We start from the raw sequence: 14,007 nt of genomic DNA, 5'->3' as shown, positions 1-14,007 counted from the left end.
CTTGCGCAGCGCCGGCCAGTGCCAAAGAACAACGTGTCACTTCCCGGCGGCCGGGCCGCGAAGGGGGGAGGGGGCGACAGGCCGGGAGCCGCCGTGCCTGTGCCCGCAGGCTGCCGGGCCTCCTCGGGTCGGGTGGAGATGGCATATCGCTTCCAGCGAGCCGGGCGCCCTCCCAGCCCGCAGGGCCCGCACGGTTCGGCCCCGCGCTCCCCCACCCCCACTCGCAGCCAGGCCGGGCCAGGCCGGGCACACGTGGGCCGGGGATCGGGCCCCGGGGGGCCGGGGCCCGGTTTTGGGCCTTGGGGCCAGGGCGCCGGGGCGGCGGCGCAGGGTGGCCGGTCCCTGCCCGGATGGCGGCGGATGCGGGGGGAGGGGTGGGGGGCCGGGTCGAGCCCGGACATGGCGGCTTTACCTTCAGTCTCCTTCAGTCCGCGCGGCCGAGCCCCACGCAGCCGCACAGACGTAGTCCACAACCATTTCCGGCTCCCCGCACAGATCCCGCTCGGCGGCCACCGCTTCTCCGCAGGCGCAGCCGGCGCCCCCACGTGACCGGCGCCGAGGGCGGAGCCGCGCCGGGCGCCCAGCGCCGGGGAGCACATGGGATTTGCCCCGCCCCGTCACGTGACAGCTACTACCCGCCCCCGTGTCCCCTTCCGAACTCTGGAACTCCCAGACCGACCCCTTTCTCTGGCTGTTTGGCGGTTCTTTAGTTCATTCATACTTTGCTCAAGCATTTATTTAGTGCATACTAAGTGCTCGGCGAGGTGCCAACCCGAAGTTGAGAATACTAAAATTAAACTTGGTGCTGGGTAAATAAATTATGGTACAATACTTATTATTCAGCCTTTTAAAATAGTGTACATTAGATCATTGAAAGGCTTCACAAAAGAAATTAAATGTTACCCTAGAAGAATTGAAACATTCTAACTAAAGAAGTAACTTGAGTAGCCTCGTTGTTTACAAAAATCAGCCACTCCTACGGAGGGGCAGAAGTCAGTCATGAAAAATTCAGAATAAGGACAGAAGCAGCAACTGCGAGACCTTTGCCAGGCAGCCAAATCTTGGAGGTCAGAAGGGACAGTCCTAGAGTGGAAAACGGTACTGGGAGTCAGCTTTCTTGGGTTTTAACTCAAGCTCCATTACTTATTACCTAGCTGCATGCCTATTGCCTACTTACTATCTGTTGTAAAATGGAAAGATTTGAAACTAATCTGGCTCCTGTCCTAAACTTTTTAACCACTGTGCTTTTTCTCACAATGGTAACATCCACTCTTGGATTGTGAGGATTAAAGGAGTTGTGATTTCATGTGAAAGTGCTTAAAACAGCGCTTTGGTAGTTAGTTAGCAAAGGGTATCCTTCCCACCATTTTCAGCACCAATGGTGAACTGGTCACTTATAAGTGAGCTGTGTGATCTACAAAAAATAGTCTATTATTCTTTCCACTGTATATGAAGGGCACCTAGACCTTACTCTAATGCCCACTTTTTTTTCTCTACTTTTTTTCCTAAGCAAACTGTTAAATAAAAATCAATTACTGTGTACCCAATAAATGACATGTGTGGCATGACACCACAAGTCCCTCAATCCATTGCTAAATCAGAAACCACTTCCTTGAACTCATCAGAACAAGGTACTAAGGCAGCTTTACCTAATCACCCCTACAGGCATCTCAGATTGCAAATGGCCAGATAAGAATTTCTCAAAGGTCCCTACATGAAAATCCCCCTCCCCCGCTTCAATGTTTTTGCTGTTTCTTGCAATGAATAGTGCCCTACATGAGTCATACTACATTCCTTCCCATTCAATGTATTGTATCTAATCAGACCCCAGGTCCTGTGGACCAAAATCAAATCAAATCAAATTTTATTTTTTTTAAAAACTTTCTTAGGGCTGGGGTTGTGGCTCAGTGGTAGAGTGTTTGCCTACCATGTGTGAGTTAGTGGGTTCGATCCTCAGCACCACATAAAAAAATAGTTATTATGTCCAACTACAACTAAAAAATCTTGGGGCTGGGGATGTGGCTCAAGCCATAGTGCGCTTGCCTGGCATGTGCGGGGTGCTGGGTTTGATCCTCAGCATCACATAGAAATAAAGATGTTGTGTCCACCAAAAACTAAAAACTAAATATAAAAAATATCTTAAAAAAAAAAAAAAAAAACTTTCTTCTCCCCTTTTCCATCTCCCACTTTTACTGCTCTATTTTATTCATTCATTCATTCGGTTGTCTGATCTCCACAGCTCCAGAGTGAGCTTCTTCCCCCAGAGAGTAGATCATGTAGATCACTTGCCTGCTCTTACTCAGTGGTCTCTATTTAAAAGATACTCTTGAATTCTTTTAACAAAGCTCTTTCAAACCTGGCTTGATCCAGGTCTCAGAAGAATCTCCTTCCACACTTCCCCCACCCACCAGACCCTATCTATATACTTAGTCAAACCAAATTATCCATGATTTCTGAAAATAGCTTTTCCTCCCTCCTTGAATTTCTACTCCCTAAGCCATATCTAACCTTTTTTATTCCTCTGTACAAATTCATCTTTCTCCAAATCTATTTTCTCAAATAACTTTCCCCTGACTAAACCAGGCACTTGGGCCCTATTTTAATGATCTCAGGGAAACTTGTTCACATTTCAGTAGAGTATTGATCATAAGACATCACAATTGTTTTCATGTTTTTCCCCCATTATAAGTTTTTTGAAGGTAGGCTTTTTTTCCCCACTAGCTTTGCATTCCCACAAACATCTAATGTCCAATGCAGAGTAAAGCCCTACAGATATGTTACTGAATAAATGACTGAATGTGAAAGTTTAAGAGCCAAAACAGGAGTCACATTAAAGAGGGACAACAGGCCTGATGATGCCCAATGTTTCAACTATTTCTTAGTACTGGGGATCGAACCCAACAGTGCTTTTACCATTGACCTATATCCTGGTGGGGTTTTTGTTGTTGTTGTTTAAATTTTGAGAGAGGGTCTCACTAAGTTGCTGAGGCTGGCCTCAAACTCACAATCCTCCTGCCTCAGCCTCCTGAGTCACTGGGATTACAGGCGAGCACCACTGTGCCCATTTTACAGGCTTTCAAGCAAAAGCAAGACATGGAGACATTCAATCAAAGTTGTTGCTGCTTCTCCGGGTAAGGCCTTGAGTTAAAATGAGTCTCTCAAGTCTCCAATACAGACAGATTAATATAGTGAAAAAGTGCATGGGCTTTAGAGTCAAATGGACTTAAGATTCCAGTCCTGGTCTCTATCACTTATATGACTTATAAACTTCTCCAAACTTCCCTTCTCAATAACATGGAGATATAACTACCTAAAAATTGTTATGAAGTCTCAGTAGCATGAAGAATAGTTATTCTTTTAATATTTATAAAAAAACCTATTTAGTACTAGCTACTGTTGGAAGATTAAATTTACAGTATTGGATAAAATGTTAGCTATGATTATCTTACAGGACATGATCCCCTCCATACACCCTGCATCTCCAGAGATTCAAGCCCTAAGCAGGGGTATAGCAATATTGTACCAGCCCCACTAGAAAGAAGCATGGCAGATCAAGGATGATTATGTTCCAGAAAGGAGGCCACTCCTCTTTCCCATTTCTATACTAAGAGGAAGATCAGGGTCAGGCTTTTTATCTAGTTTATACAAGGACAGCAAAAAGTAGATGTTAATATGATCAAATCCTATGAGAGTGAAAGAGGGTAGGTCACAGAGATAAAGATGTCCTTCTCAGCAGCACAAGTAATTAAAGAGAAGAACTGTTCATTCTCGGGCATCCTTAGGCCCAAGTTATGAGATAATGGGCTTGGGTGTGATAGGGTGGGGAACACAGGATCAACAAGTTCCTTAGAAATTCCTAAAAGTTTGTGTAAAGTTAGGTAGGTGGCACACGCCTGTAATCCCAGCAACTTGGAAGGCCAAGACAAAAGGATCACAAGTTCAAGGCCAACCTCAGCAATTTAGCAGGGCCCAAAGCAACTTCCCCGTGAAACTCAGTTTCAAAATAAAAAACAGTAAGGGCTGGGGATACGGCTCAGTGATAAACCACCAAGGATTATATCTCCAATATCAAAAAAAAAAAAAGTTAATGTAAAAAACTTTTACATGTGTAATTCCTATAAAGAAGACTCATTATATTTATCAGCTTTTCAAGGGTTCTAAAAAAATAAAAACAGAAGATGATCAAGAAGGTGTGGGGAAAAAGAGGAGCTTAGTTCCTTTGATTCAGGACAGCCTCCCTACTACTCTAGGCTCAGGGTTGCTCCAAACAATGCTCTCTCATATCAATTTCACACTCTAGTCTAACCCTGGGCCATGATACCCCAGAAAATAGACAGAGACCTTGGGGATAAAGGTCTTTATTGAACAAATTATCTCACTCAGTAACAAAAGAATAGGAGGTAACAATTCCCCCAACGGTCTGGAGCAGTGTCCACCCCTGGTGGCCACTTAGAGGTCATAGTTGGGGTTCTTCCGAAGGATAACAAAACCTTCCAGAATGGGGGTAACAGGAAGAAACTCCTCAGTGGCCAATTCTGCCCGTTCCCCATGTGCCAACAACACTGGGGTTGTGTGTGTCTGGAACCCCGTGATGGTCTTAGGCTTGCCAGCCTGGCCCACCACATCCACTGCCTGTGGGATGAGAAAACTAAAATGAAGGGATTGCCAATGGGAGAGAAGCAACACCCCAATCCCCACACCAGTTTCAGAGAAGCAAGATTATATGTGCATTCTCCAAGTCCTAGAGTACAGACTGAGCCCTCCCCTCAACCCCTCACCTGGCCCACACGAACAGACACCGGCAATGGCCGCAGCTCCTCATCGAAGGTAACCAGCATTCGGGGCTGCATTGCAGCCACCAGCCCATACAATACATAGTGCGATTTGCCTAGAATGACTGAGGGAAGCACACAGGAAAAACTGTTATAGACAACAAAGTAAACCTGACCTGAACCTTGGTATCCCACTCCAGCCTTGACCCTTTAAGCCATCTTCAGCTGAACCCACACTGTCCTCATATAACCTTACTTACTAACCCAAGATGCCCTTCCTCCCTTTATCCACAGCCTCAAGACTTGAGAATCACTTTTCCTAGTCATTTAGCAACAGACCCTGGGCTAATCAAACCTTTTTAGGCCAGATCAAAAAATATGGGAGAAAAGGTTTTATGAGAGCCATTACAGGCCCAAAGAACCTAGAATACTACAGAGTAAACTTAGGGTCTTGATCCTAAATTGCCAAGGTGGCCCTGGAAGAGGTAGAAACAGAGTGTCACATGCCACAATATGATATTTCTGACAGGAACTCACTGTTTCGAACATCCAGGAAAGAGACAAGCACAGTGAGCAGACCAGCCACTGCCACTTGACTCATAAGCTGCCGATCACTGTGATAAGGGCAAAGGGTAAGCGTGCCCTTCCCTAAATGTGTCAGGCCCTACAAAAAAAAAAAAAAAGCAGTAGAGGAGACATCACCTAACCTGGTCAAATTGCTCACGTCTTCCCCCCCAGCCCATACTCCACCACTCCCTTGGCACACTTCAAGGAGAACAGTTCTATTTTTTTTTGTTTTGTTTTTTACCTGTGCCAAGCGCACCATGAAGAGATTGTTGGGGTCCTTAGCATGATATTGGGCTAACTGGCGCAGCATCGCAGCCAGCCGGGCATTATTGGTACCTGGAAATGTTAACAATGATAGAGTCTAAAGAATATCGAATCCTCTCCCAATCTGCTTACCATCATTTTCTGCCTTGTACTCACCACTGCCCACCATGCCCATAGCAAAGATGGAATTGTAGGAAACTTCTGGATCAGCATCATGAGAGAATTTGCTTAGAGTATCTAGAATGTTGAGTCGTGGATTCGAAACAGAGATTAGGGCCAGTGCTAAAGGTACAGCTCGCCGGAGTGTAGGCTCCCCATATCTCAGCTGGTGTTAAAGAAAACAATGACAGAAATGAGGGAAAATCAATTATAGGAATGGGCTGATGAGTAAAAAGAAGACTTCACTTCTGTAGAAAGGGCACCACAAAAAGATCATTTCTCTACCTAGAAAATCCCTCAAGAGTCTCCTCTAGTCATCATAATTAGTAATATTCTAGGGGTGGAGGTATAGCTGAGTAGTAGAGCAACTGCCCTGATTGCACAAGACCCTGGGGGTTCAATCCCAGCACCACAAAAAAAAAAAAAAAAAAAAAATCTTCTCTGTCTTTACTCACCAAATGGCCAAAGGTTCGTAGTGCCATCTCTGCACCAATCTCCTCTCCCATAGCAATAAGGGCAATACCCAGAACAGCTACTCCCTGTAATTGAAGAAACAGCAGAATCCACTAAGCTCCAGGAAAGAAAGAAAAAATAATAATAATCCTTGACTTCCTTGACTCAAAAAGACCCATCTGAGAAGAAAAGTCAAAACACCCTTGCCCCTCATGGACAGAACCCAGTCTCTTGCTATTTCAAAACATGGTAATACCCAAACACACTCTAAAACAAAGCCAAAGCTGTTCTCCTACATGCTCATCTTTTCTCAAAGCCTCCCTCTGAGAGTGCCCAGCTGCCCTCCTAACCTGATGTGCTCCCATATCAGCAGGGGCTTCCTTCTTGTCCTTGTCTTTCTTTTCCTTCTTGTCTTTGTCTTCCTCTTTTTCCTTGGAGTCAAAGTGTTCACTACAAATGTGAAGCAGCTGCTGCACCTTCAGCACATTCCCAGAGCCTGTGGTAGGGTGAGAAGAGAGAAATGAGAAGGCATCAAGGAAAAACTTACTTTGTAAATGGGAGAAGCCTAACAAAACTAAAGCATATCAAAATGAACAACAAAGGAGAAACAATGTGGGGGAGGGATCATAAGACAGGGTATCAAAGACACTGACCTGCATAGGCACATACATCTACCAGTGTGTTGGCAAAACTGCGGAATGGTTCTGACACAACCTCCAAAGCAGCAAGGATCGCCTCAATGGCCTCACCCTTCCCTACAGGAAAAATCAAGGGGTCAGAGAACACTTGCTTCCATCCAGCTTAGTCTGACATATTTACTGTCAGCCCTCTGACTAAACAGATGTCCCCTCACCCAGGTGATTGAGGCCCAGGCCAAGAGGAAGCCAACGGGCATAAGTATCCTTGAGCTCAGTTTCCGACTTCTCCATGATGGTCTGAAGAATAGTGGAAGTGACATCTCCATTGCAGGATCCCACTGCTATCATTCCACAAGCTAAAGCTGTCACTCCTGCCACCTAGAAATAAGAAAGCCAATATTACACATAGTAAGCTTTTAAAATACTTATCTGTCTTGATTCAAGATATCTGACTCCCACAGTCCATTGTAAGACATCCTCCCTAACCAGACCAAATAATAACTGGTGTCTGATACGTCCAAAAAACAAGAGCTGCGACTCTTCACTGAGTACTTACTACATGCTTGCCGCTGTACCAACTGCTTTGCAGTTTTTTGGGGGTTTTTTTTGACATTTAATCCTCACAATGACTCCATAAACAGGTCGTTATTCCCTCTTTCACTGATGAAAAAAATGAGGTCTAAAGAGATTGACTTATGAGTCCACGATCATACTGCTTCTAAGCAGAGATGGCACAATTTGAACTCATGTCTTTTTAACTCTAAAACCTCTACTTTTAGCCATCATACTGTATTTACACATCACTAAAACAACTGTACTGATAAGAAAATTTAAGGTTGGCCAATGACTAAAACACTGAAGAGAATCACTGCTTCAGTTAAGATCTGGAAGGTCCCTCAAAGGCCCATGTATTAAAGGCTTGGTCCCCAAGGTGGCGCTATTGGCAAGTGGTAGAAACTAATAGGCAGGATCTAATGGAAGGTCTTTAGGTCACTGAAGAGTGCTGTGAAAGGGACTGTGGGACCCTGGGCTCTTCCTTTCCCTCTGTCTGTGCCCCATGACTTGTGGTGAGGTGAACAATTCTGTTCAGCTACATGCTCCTACCATGATATGCTACTTCACCAAAAGCAATGGGTCTGCTCAATCACGGACTGCAACTCCAAAACTATGAGCCAAGTTTTTCCATTTATAAATTGACTATCTCAGATATCTTGTTATAACAGAAAACTGACTGATACAATCATCACCCTAAACTGCATTAAGCTACTCCATCCTCCAGCCTTAAGGATCCCCAAGGGCTAGAACTCAATACCAAAATGTTAACTCTTTAGCTTCAGCTGGGCTTGAAATCCCAGTTCTAAGGGATTTCACTGAGGTTGACCACCCCCACAACATGTGCAAGCTCATATATGAACACACACACATATACCTCTTTTTCAGTAGTTATCAGAGAGAGTAATCAGAGTACCCTTCCTAGCTACTATAAAAGACCAACAGCCTCTACTCACCTCCATGCTGGACTTGGAATCTCCCATCACAGGAAGCAGCAATGTTAGAACATCTTCACGATTTGAGCCAGCATAGGCCAAGCCTAGCCTGCAAAGCCAGGGAGAGGCAGTCCCCAACATGTACCCAAGGACAAGACAATAAAGAACCAGAGAGGACTGGTCATTCGTTCACCATGTCAACAAACATCCACACTGGGCTAGGGATGTAGCTCAGTGGAAGAGTGCCGACTTAGTGTGAGGCCCTGGGTTAGATCCCCATCCCCAGAACCACCACCAGCACCTCCCTCAACAAAAGCAAAACAAAACCACCAAGAGCCAAATATTCAGTGACATGGTGGCAATCCTTGGCAATACAAAGGTGAAATGGGCCCAGTTCCTGTCCCAGTTGAACGCTACCAGAAGTGAGAATTCTCACCCAAAGATGGAACCAAGTCTCATGGTGTTACTGTTGTGGAGAACATAGTCTGAAAGCAATGCCAGGGCAGGGTCACACTCATTCCGGACCCCTGAGTTCACAATTCCACAGGCCAGGAGAGCTCCTGACTGCAAAGCACAAACAGATTCTTTACTCAGCTACTCTATCTTCTTCACCAAAAAACACGCAACGTAGGCCTCAGTGTAGCACCTGATTTAACTGGGAATAAAAAACTGGAAGACACTAGAACATAATAAGGAGAAGTCCCCAGTGAGCAGGCTATGCCCAGACCAACCTTAATGTAATCCTCAGATGAGTACAGGTACTTGTCAATCTGGGTGAGGCCACCATCCACATCCCACAGCAGAATCATACCAAGGGATGCAGCTGCACTCAACATTCCTGTACCAAGGAAGAATCAAGCAGCCTTAAAAGGATCCTGCCCTTAGGAAACTATTATAAAGGGCTCCCCAAGGAACTATACTGTGAATCCCTTATCAAGTAACATGACTCTAGCAGGACAAAAAGAGTGACCAAAACAACACACATATAAAAGTAGTAACAGAATTATACCATGGTCTTTGTTCTTGTAAAGCCATTTATTGCCATCATCAGTCAGCAGTTTGTCCTGGCCAAAAGCTGCATTCACAAAGCCATTTACAAAAGAAGAGGCCAGGTTCATGCGGGCAGAGTCCACCTGAGAGCCACTGCCCCCAAACCCTGCACAGGAAAGAAAGGAAAGGTTTAGAGTAGGGGGAAAAAAAAAAAAAGGACATAGCATAGCAACCTGTCTTTGGTTCTAAGCTGGCCCCTTAGGATCTTCTAACTATGCCCTAGACAGCAACCTAGAAAAAAGATTCATGGAAGTCCAAGCCCTTGATAAGCAGATTAGCCAAGCCATCACTCCCAATACTAGGGGAACCATTAACAATCTTCTAATCCCCACACAGAGAGAGCTACTCACTGTTATTCTCTAGGTGGGTTTTATAGATGTCATCAGGCACCTTGGGCTCCATGATGTCCAGCTGAAGATAAAGAAGCTAAAGAGTCACAACTGCTTCCCCCAGTTGTCCTCTTTGTTATCCCACTGAATGGCAACTCAAACCAGAGAAAGCCAAGTCAGAGGGATAGTCAGGGAGATCAAATGGCAGAGACAGAATTACAACCAAAAAGCCTGAATGAGAAAGGGCAAAGAGTCTCACCTCCCGAGCTAAGGCCAAGAAGTTGCTGTTGAGCTGTACATTGGACATGATCTCTGTCAGGTCTTCATACTCCTCTACATCTTCACTCAGTTCCAGGAATACCCCATGTCGTCCTAACATGAATGCCATTTGCTTCTGTACCACCCTGTGGTAGACAGCCATCATTACTGCTCACTATCATTCCTTAAGGGTACAGGAAAGCCCCTTATCCTTAACCAGAACTACAAGTCCCAGCTCCTTGTGCAAACGTCCCTTGCATAAGCTTATGTCTTCCTGTGCCAATTTCTTTTCTACATACACATCCTTGCAGGAGGTAAAGATGTCTTCTACCAACTCCATGTCATTGAGCATCAGTGCCAATCTGAGGGCTTCAGGGAAACGGCTAAACTTTCGGAACACACCCAAGGCACAACGCAGTAGGGCAGAGTTCTCGGGCTCTGGCACATAATTCACGCAACTACAAAGTTTAAAAATAATAAAATTCAGAAAGTCTCAGACATTCATTTATCCCATTTATTTCACTTACCCCAAAATAAAGACCAAATGCCTACTATACACCAAGCACTATGCTAGATGCTGGAGACCAGTACTGAAGAGACACCAAATCTCTGTTCTCAAGAAATTCATGAACATTATCAAACTAACTACAGCCTAATGCGACCCTTGAGGTATATGGTTTAGGAAAAAAAACGGGCACAACCAAGAAAGAAATGCTAGGAAGGGCACACTTGCCACCCATCTCTACTATGCTCTCTTACCTGGTGAGATAGAGGCAGACCTTTGCATATGCATTCTCATCGATGTCCTTCTCCAGCATATCCACCTGCTCAATTTCCATGAGCAGGTCACAGGCCTCATGCTCTGCATTGTGGGCCATGTTGTACGGAACAATCTCCTTCACCAGGGTAAGCAGTGGTTCCCGCTGTACTTTCTCTGCATCATCCAGCTCCTGCCACTCCTTAGCCACTTCTCCTGCCAAATGCCTATGTATAAGGCATAGAACATTAAGGGAGCACAGTTTTAAGGAAAACAGTTCCCTGTGGGTCAAGGAATTTAGTGCCCAGGAAATTCAATGTGCACATAGTCTAAAATACATATCTTAAAGCAGAACTTTGAATTATGCCTGAGTCCCATTCAGATTCCCAAGAGGTCTTGTTGTTGTTGTTTTGCGGTGCTGAGAATTGAACCTAGGCCTTGTGCATGCAAGGCAAGCACTCTACCAACTAAGCTATTTCCCCAGCTCCAGGGTCTTACCTGACATACTCATGACCCCATGATGCCAGTTCCTCCTGGGAGCCCACCAGCCGATACTTGAGGCATTCACGCTCCCCACTCATGGTCATGGCCAAAACAGAGATGATGTCAGCAGCAAAACGCTATAAAGAAACCAGAAATTTGAAGTCAAATTCAACAGTCAAAGGTAAGGGCAGTGTAATATTATGGAATCAAGATTACTGCTACTGTCCTCAAAATTAACCATTAACTACATCCTAGTTTCTGCACTAAAAATTTTCACCTTATCTAAGCTAACCCTCATAACCTAAGGCTGGTGTTGCTATCTCCCTCTTAAACCAACAGAGCTGAAGGGTAATAAGCGAGAGAGAAAAAGCAAAGAAAAAAACTCTAAATTTTATGTATTACATATTTAAAGATATGGGATTTAGCTGGGCATGGTGGTGCACATCTGTAATCTGGATTTCAGGTTTGAGGTCAGTCTCAGCAACTTAGTGAGACCCTGTCTCAAAATAAAAAATAAAAAGGGGTCGGGATGTAGCTCAGAGAGAGTGTTCCTACTGCACTGCAAAGAGGCAGGGAGGGCAGAGGTAGGCATCTTGTTATATTGCCCAGGTTGGCCCTGAATTCTTAGACTCAACAGATTCTCCTGCCTCAGCCTCCTAAGAAACTGGGACTTAGGCATGCTACCACACTCAGTTTAAATTTTACTTTAATTGTAGGAATAAGCTATTAAAAGGTTTTATGCAAAAACTCACAATCTAGAAAAACAAAATCACTATAGCTACTATATGAAAGATTACATAAGTGGTCACAGGCAAAAGCAAAAAGGTCAGTCAGGATGCTGACTGAAGAAGGTGAGAAATGAAGATTTCTAGATTAGGGTATACCAAGAGACAGAACTGAGGGTATATTTTAGAGAAAAATGCATGCACATGGGACAAAAAAAAAAAAAAACAGTTAAATGTAAATTAGAAATAGATTATGCTAAAAAAATCCCAAGGTCCAACATAAATGACAGATACATTTTCTGAGGAGTTGATCCTCCTTTTAGTTCTTTTGCAAGGTATTTTCACTGCAATGGACTTCAACTCAATTAGGTCTTATGTCTGCCAGGTTTCCAATGAACTAGCCTTCCACCAGCTTCTGAAATAGTTTTACCTTATTCTCCCCAGGGGCCATATTCTCATAGATTTCCTTCAGTTTGCCATAGTGTGGACGCAGAAATTTAAGAGGCTTGGGCACTGAAGTCATGGAAGTTGTAGAAGAACGAATCTGCCTTCTCAGTTCCTCTAGGGCTGGCCGATACAGGGATGTGTCCTTCTCCTGATCAAGGAGAGGTAAGGACTGAGACAAAAGGAGTCACGACTCTTCCAAGTCAACAAAGAGACATTTCACCAAAATTTCCCCCAAGGAGTAACTATGTTTTATTTATCTGTGATTCCCCAACACCCCACTAGGCACAAAATCAAAATGACCCAGTTAAAATATTCTTTGTAATTCTCCTCCTTCACATCATTATCATTACACTGACCCTAAAATACAGTTCATTTCACACAGGAGTTGTTGCCTCAAAGTGGAATAAAACAAACAAGTTGGGGAAAATGCAGGTATTTACCCGCTCACGTTAACATCATGACTCACCCCCAGTCGTTCCACGAGCATCTCCAGCTCATCCTGAAGTTGTTTGTCCTCCTCAGACTGGAGAGTTGAGGGAAGAAGCTCATCAAGAGAAGGAATCTCAATCACATCCTCCTCCCATCCACCTTGGGACAGGTGCAGAGTGCGCCTGCCTCCTTAGGAGGGGCCAGATGGGCAAGGAAGGGGAATGAGAACGGGGAGCCCTGTTGGGAAGGCAGTTTCTGAGCCAGGTTCTGCTTGAATGCCGTTCTAGGAAAAGCGAATGACAATGACCCGTCCGAGCCCACCTCATGAAACGTTGGTGAGGATTGGTGGGGTCGGCGTAAGTGACAGCGCGGAATGGAGAATGGGGGACAGAGAGGCAAGGTGCTGGGAACCCGGGGGGTCGCCCCATCCGCCCTCTCCTGGGCAATGGTGGGGCCGTTGGAAGTCGGGCCCGAGGCCTGCGGGGCCGCCGTGACTCAGCCCACGGCCTCCTCTGCCGGCTCCCGGTGCCGCGCCTCACCAGCTCCTGCTCTTTGTCTTTGTCCCCGGCATCCCGCCGCTCCTTGCCGCTTGACTTTTCGTCCGCGCTGCCGGGGGCCGTCGCAGGGGGCTGCTGGGGCTGCACCGGCGCCTTATCTCTACCACCTTCCTCCATCTCCACCACCACTGCCGGCCCGCTGCGCGCGCACCTTCTTACACTGCCCCTTTTCCCAGACGGCCTCGCGCGCTTCGTCCCCGGCGCTCCTCCTCCTTCAGACCGGAAACGTCCGAGCGAGTCCGGGCGCGCGTCCCCCTCTGTCACGGCCTGGAAGCCCGGCCCCCGGTCCCCGCCCTCGGAGGCCGGAAGGGAACTACCATTCCCAGCCTCCTCCGCGCCACAGGCACCGCCCCCGAGCCTTGTGGGCTTTGGGTGAGCTCCGAGTGGTAGGAGAGGAGGAGGCTTCGAGCCGAGACGTTTTCCTCGACCGTGGATTTCCTAACTGTGAATATAGCCCACAGAGACACCCCATGGGATGGTGCGACAAACACACAAGTCTCTTGAGATCCAGGACGCTTTACTGTAGTCTGTGTGATCTAACCCCTCACCATTGAGAAATAGTTAATTAACTTCAACATCCCCCTACCACCACCCTCGTGAGATGTGCTATTACCCGAAATCTTTGGTGGAGC

At 45.9% G+C, this 14,007-nt stretch overlaps 2 protein-coding genes across 11 annotated transcripts in view; both read right to left on the bottom strand.

Annotated features, from left to right (window-relative positions):
• Eif4g1 (eukaryotic translation initiation factor 4 gamma 1) overlaps window positions 1-564 on the bottom strand; it is an 18,637-nt gene extending 18,073 nt beyond the window's left edge. For 5 of the 10 annotated variants that reach the window (XM_015499930.2, XM_015499931.2, XM_048804002.1 and 2 more), the window contains exon 1: window positions 413-563. The gene's annotated coding sequence lies outside the window, so the exon portion shown is untranslated. Of the gene's footprint in view, window positions 130-412 lie in introns of those variants that run through there. The other 5 variants (XM_048803998.1, XM_048804000.1, XM_048803999.1 and 2 more) reach the window with 4 other exon arrangements.
• Window positions 565-4,342: 3,778 nt separating this feature from the next.
• On the bottom strand, window positions 4,343-13,551 carry Psmd2 (proteasome 26S subunit ubiquitin receptor, non-ATPase 2). Its single transcript, XM_015499928.2, has 21 exons — window positions 13,358-13,551; window positions 12,856-12,912; window positions 12,373-12,537; window positions 11,233-11,354; window positions 10,737-10,961; window positions 10,277-10,435; window positions 9,979-10,123; window positions 9,741-9,801; window positions 9,350-9,496; window positions 9,072-9,178; window positions 8,777-8,904; window positions 8,362-8,449; window positions 7,069-7,231; window positions 6,869-6,970; window positions 6,566-6,711; window positions 6,218-6,301; window positions 5,760-5,928; window positions 5,581-5,675; window positions 5,310-5,436; window positions 4,779-4,897; window positions 4,343-4,632 (listed from the first exon to the last, which is right to left on the bottom strand). Exons 1-21 carry the CDS (start codon window positions 13,490-13,492, stop codon window positions 4,450-4,452), a joined length of 2,727 nt encoding a protein of 908 aa, XP_015355414.1. The 5' UTR covers window positions 13,493-13,551; the 3' UTR covers window positions 4,343-4,449.
• Window positions 13,552-14,007: the final 456 nt, after the last annotated feature.

The sequence above is a fragment of the Marmota marmota genome, unplaced genomic scaffold (assembly GCF_001458135.2).
Source record: "Marmota marmota marmota unplaced genomic scaffold, marMar, whole genome shotgun sequence".
NCBI lineage: Eukaryota > Metazoa > Chordata > Mammalia > Rodentia > Sciuridae > Marmota > Marmota marmota.
Note: the sequence above shows the minus strand (reverse complement) of the source record. Positions and strands in the feature narration are given on the sequence as shown.